At 53.3% G+C, this 5,145-nt stretch overlaps 2 protein-coding genes across 2 annotated transcripts in view; one reads left to right on the top strand and one right to left on the bottom strand.

The window, feature by feature from the left end:
• Nucleotides 1–771, top strand: part of RPAIN (RPA interacting protein) — a gene marked incomplete at its 5' end in the record, with an annotated part of 1,838 nt that extends 1,067 nt beyond the window's left edge. Inside the window, 2 exons of the mRNA XM_010140755.1 lie at nt 91–225; nt 742–771. Of these exons, the coding sequence (XP_010139057.1) occupies nt 91–225; nt 742–771 (165 nt within the window). The remainder of the gene's footprint in view (nt 1–90; nt 226–741) is intronic.
• Nucleotides 772–1,510: 739 nt separating this feature from the next.
• On the bottom strand, nt 1,511–5,091 carry C1QBP (complement component 1, q subcomponent binding protein; the record flags this gene model as incomplete). The annotated part of the gene is made up of 5 exons (XM_010140756.1): nt 1,511–1,862; nt 2,892–3,014; nt 3,687–3,782; nt 4,449–4,536; nt 4,941–5,091. Coding segments are annotated over 5 exons (608 nt in total), but the record flags the coding sequence as incomplete, so codon positions are not given.
• Between the last annotated feature and the right edge of the window lie 54 nt (nt 5,092–5,145).

Here is a 5,145-nt window from a genome sequence, read left to right as displayed (position 1 = left end):
GGTGGGAGCCGCCTGCTGCTGCCAAGAGGCAGCTCTGAGCTACAGCCAGCACTGGAAGTGCAAGATGTCTTTTACCCCAAATTTTTTCAGGGTATGACAGAGAGGAAGCTTCGGTCTCTGCTGGAAAGCACCGTGACAGAGCACAGCCAGAGGTGCTTTCACAGCCCGGAGTTCACCATTACCAGCGGAATGGAGGAGGAAGCCAACCTCCTGATGAGCTGCCCGGTGAGTCTGAGCGCCGGGTTCCTGCACAGCACCTCTGCTGGGCTCCGCTCCTCGGTTACAGGGCAGAAAGCACAGTGATCCCAGGGGCTTGCGGTGCTGTTTTCCCACAAACTTCCTTGGGAGTGGTTTTACTTTTGACCCCCAGTAACTGTGGAGCCTTCACCCCTTACCTTAACCGTGGGCTGGGAACCTCCCGCGGGCCTGTCCCGTGCAGTGCCTCACCTTTCTCACACCTGAGCCAGCAACTTCCAGCTCTTGTGTGGAGCAGCTCTTCGGGTAAGTGGGTCATGAAGAAGTTTTAAAAATGTCTTCAGTAGGAGCCTCCTTGAAGGCTCGCCCATCCCTTGCAGCAAACACACACCATCCCTTTGGCTCAGGCCGGAGCACCGAAGTTTGTATCTTTGCTGCTGGTGTAGAATCACGGTGGGGATGGTGTTAGGAGCAGAGCAGTTCAAGCAGTTCTGAACCCGTAATGCGTTTCGTACCTTGCTGCAGCTCCTCTGCTCTTTTGTCAAGGTCTGTGACTCCTGGACAATTCTCCTGTAAGCCGATGCGCCTGCTGCTTTTTTACTGGTCAGGACTTCAAGACTAAAACTCCACCCAGAGCTGCTACTAATATTTTTTTATGTATATACTTGTAACTGCTGCCAAAAACATATTTGAAAAGGCAGAGCACTGCCTTGACCTGCACTTTTAATGGCACAGTGTATGTTTTGAAATAAATGTACTTAGTTTATTTCAGCCTTCATGTAGTCTTTAACAAGAAACCGGTGATCGGTTTGTGTGTGACATTAACGTGACCTTCAGGCTACAACTGGAGACACCAGCTGGAGCAGAGGCCCGGGACTGCTGCCTTCAGCAGTGCCTCCTTTGAGCACAGCTCCTCAAACACGTGTTTAAGAGCCTGGATTCTATTCCCTAACACAACTTCTAGAAGGGAGCCGCGTTCACGGCACGCGCTGCTTGGCCAGCAGAGCTGACAGGGCACGCTGTGCCCTGGTGAGCGTTCGGGGCCAACACAGGCCATGGCTGTGGCAGCAGCGCTGTAGCAGCTCTGTTAACACCGGTGCAGGCAGGTGGGCTTTCGGGGCAAACACAGGCCATGGCTGTGGCAGCAGCGCTGTAGCAGCTCTGTTAACACCGGTGCAGGCACAGCACCGTTTTTACAGCAGCTGTCTGGTCAGCAATGACACAGCAAGAAGAAGAGAAACCACCTGTTTTCAGTGATATGTTGAACCGATTTTATTCGTCACATTCGTCCTTAATTGTACAAAAGCCACCGAGTAGGGTGAGGCAATTCTGGACCATAAGGGTACAGGACTTCATCTGGGCTGCAACATAAATACAAACTCCCTAATACAGGTGAGAATCCTCATTCTCCACATCCAGAGTGACTTACTCTCCGTATCCGTGTGAAGATGTACTTGGGTATCGTGGCTGGAGCGGGGCTGTGGAACACCCACACTTGAGGGGTTTCCTACCCTCACCTACTGGCATTTGACAAAGCTTTTAAGGTCTTCAAGGAATTTAATGTACTCCTGGTGCTCCAGCGCGGTGCTGAGCTCTATTAACTCATCAGCAAAGGTGTTGTCCACTCCTCGGTCAGCCAGGAAATCCATTAAGTGATCGTACAGTGCCTGGAAGGAAGGAACAGGGAACTCCTTGAGCAGGAGGGCACGGGTTGCCTTTACAATGCCCCGCAACAGCTAGCATTTCCTTCCCCCAGGCAGCTCCCACCCCCTTCTCCACAGGCCTGGCCTTGGAGGGAAGGGGCCACAGAACAGGTCACGCAGACTTGGTCCTACAAACCCAAACCCAACAGTACCAACAAGCTGCACCCTGGAGGTGATCAACTGACTGTGGGTGAATGCAGACACCGAGCTCAGCCTGGCCCTTTACATAAAGCTACGGCCATGGGGGTGAACGGCTTTAATAGCATCTGGAAGGGTGGGGAGCTGACGAAAGACCTGGAAGACCAAGTCGTTTACAATCACCAACTTTTTTTCCCCGTTTAATCCTGTTGCAGCTCCAACACGTGTTAACGCTTGTGGGTTCCCCACCTCATTATTACTGCTTAGTGCAGACATGCTGATAGCTGTCACGTGTTTCTTGGGCGGGTTTTTGGTGGTCTTATTTTGTTTTTTGAAACAAACTAATACTACCGAGCAAGGGATTCATTTTGGACTTTTGTAGTCTGAGCAGATCACAAATCATACACATTTTTAATTCATTTTCTGTCTCAGGTTAGAAGGGAAAAACAGTAAGCCGTGGGGGACGTTCTAGCGCACAGTAACCCATTTTAACACGAGTGCTTCCCAGAGAGACGCTCCAGGAGCAGACTGAACCGTACGGTCCACAGCATCCAATGACAATTTAAGCTTTTGAAAGCCTGGCATCAAGAACGTAAAGCAGATGCCAGATTCTTGGGCGTATTAATTTTTAGTGTCAGCACTATGAAAACATACCTGAAAACCCAGAGAGCAAAGACGCTCTGTGTGGCACCCGGTCAGCTACAGTGATCACACAGCTCAAAAGTGTTTGAGCGAGAGTCAAAGCACCTCTACAACGCAAAGGAGCTGCCGCGAAATCAACTTTGGCTCGCAACGGCTCGCAGAGGGACAGCCAGGCGCCATACACCAACAGCCCTCCATGTCAGCAGTGCTTACCCAGTCCAGGGAGTCTGTGTTGAGGGTGTAGTTGGTGTCCTTCCAGTCGGACTCTCCAGTGGGCTGAAAACTCACCTCCCGAATTGTGAAAATGTCACTTTCTTCCTCTCCCTCCTGTCCGATCTGACACGGGAGACGAGACGCGAGACATACAATTAGCTCTAACTACTGGGCACCTCATCCCGCAGGCAAAGCCCCCCCCCAGCACTGGAGCCGTGCCCCGCCCCCCTCAACACGTGCCTGTGAAGTTGAGCACAGAGGTGTGTGAGAACACGGGAAATCCCCTCAGGGGTCACGGCCCAGCTCCTGCTGCCAGGAGCGACCTGACATACATCAGCTCTCAATTTTATCTCCTCCCGGCCCTTTTCAATCCCTCCTTCTCTCTGTGACACCTCACACCAGCGAGCTCTGCCAGTCACTGCACTGTGTGGAATCTATCCCGTTCTGGCCAGTGTGTCCCCTCTCAAGCTGCCACGCTGTCACAGTTCAGCTGAGCCCCACTCCTCTAACGTCGTTCGATAAACAGGCTGATAAGCAGCCGATGGGAACCGCCAGGGAAGGAGGTGAGTCTGCAATGGAACATCTCCTCCCAGGGTGTTCCGGCAAACTCAAAGCCTTTTTTTTGTGTGTTAAAAAAAAGAGAGAGATAAGAGGAGACATTTCCTGCAGGTTCAAAAAACCAGCGCTCTGTAAAGAGCAGCAAGATTCAACAGCAGCACAGGCTCACTGTGGTCAAGTGGGAAGTGCCCAGTGAGTCCCAGCCCAGAGCTGGCACACGACCGGTTTGGTACCCACCTCATCTTCAGGATAATGGCAGTCGAGAACAAGGGTCTGTTTTGTATCATCTTTTATGACTTCCACAACAAAGTTTGGAGTTGATGTAAGATCAGGCTAAATGAGGGAGAAGTTGCATCAGCATGAGAGTCTGAACAGGAGCCAAAGTGCTGACCCAGCACAGCCCACCCAGCACAGGCTGTTCCACCACCCTGTTTCTGAGGTCTGCCCTGGCCAGGGCAACCCAAGCTTCCCTCAACCTCACCAACAGCCCTTCAGCCCCTTCTCTGCAGCTGGTCACGAGGGAAAATGGCAGCTTGGAGCATCTGCCACCCCCGAAAGCCTGCAGCCCACCTGGACGGGTCCCCCTGGAGCAACAGGGGCAGGAACAGACTTGCTTTGGTTTGCGAGCAGCAGCTGCTGGTGTCTGCCCTCCTCATGGAGGACACTGGGCAGGGCACAGACCAGCGTGTGCTGTGCCATCCCAGCGGACACAGGCACGCCGGGAGGGTGCCTGCACCACCGTGAGTCCCGCAGCCAGGCACACGATGCAGCATTTACTGCAGGGGGTCGCAAAGGCAGAAGATACCCGAGTTCCTCGCAGAGCCCTCACCCTGCTCTGCCTTCCTGCTGCAGACAGGAGGGTCACAGCCACGCCAGGAAAATCTGCATTTTGTGGCTTCATACTCTCAAATATGCCGTGAGAGGGAAAAAATCCCACTAAGGGCAGGGTTCTAACCTCCCCCGTGTACCCGTCACTAAAGCACGTCCAGACCAAGTTACCTCCTGCTCATCGGGCTTCTGCTCCTCCTGCGGCTCATCATCGGCGGAGGGCGGAATGCTGTTATTGATGTTGAACGTCACTGTTATCCTTCAAAAGAAGCAGAAACAGCTCCTCTGAGCACACCCCAACCACACCCACCAGAATTCCTGCCGTTTGCAGCTTCTGCAGAGGGGACGGTGTGTGGAATTCACACACGGGGAACGAAGCCAGGTTCTGCAGGTGGAGTTTACGACACACACTGGGATGAATTGGCTTCCCCACCTGCTCTCACCAACAAGCCTCTTTCAGCTTTTACTGAACTGTTACTTTTTATGCATGAAACTTCGCAGCACACGATACAGTAGCAAACTTACGTAAAAAAGGGGAAAAAAGGCCTTTGACACACACACACAGAAGTAACACGAGCACAAGGAGAAATCTGGTCTCCGTTATCTACAGCGCTCCCGGTGACAGGGACTCGCCCAGGCGAGCCCTTCTGAGCCCGCACTTACTTCTCCCCGGCGATCTTCCGCACCAGCTTGGCCTCGGTGCCGTGGACCTCCAGCTCCCACCCCCCGGACACCTTGGGCAGGGATTTGTGCTTCTGGATCTTCTTCTCCTCCTTGATCTCGTCCGTCAGGAACTGCGCGAAGGCTTTGTCGCCTGGCGGGGACAAAGTGTGTGGGGGGGTGGGTTACGGGAAGGCCCCGGGCTGGG

This window comes from Buceros rhinoceros, unplaced genomic scaffold, assembly GCF_000710305.1.
Source record: "Buceros rhinoceros silvestris isolate BGI_N320 unplaced genomic scaffold, ASM71030v1 scaffold25637, whole genome shotgun sequence".
Classification (NCBI taxonomy): Eukaryota; Metazoa; Chordata; class Aves; order Bucerotiformes; family Bucerotidae; genus Buceros; species Buceros rhinoceros.
The sequence above is the reverse complement of the archived record's forward strand: the minus strand, read 5'-3'. Positions and strand labels throughout refer to the sequence as shown.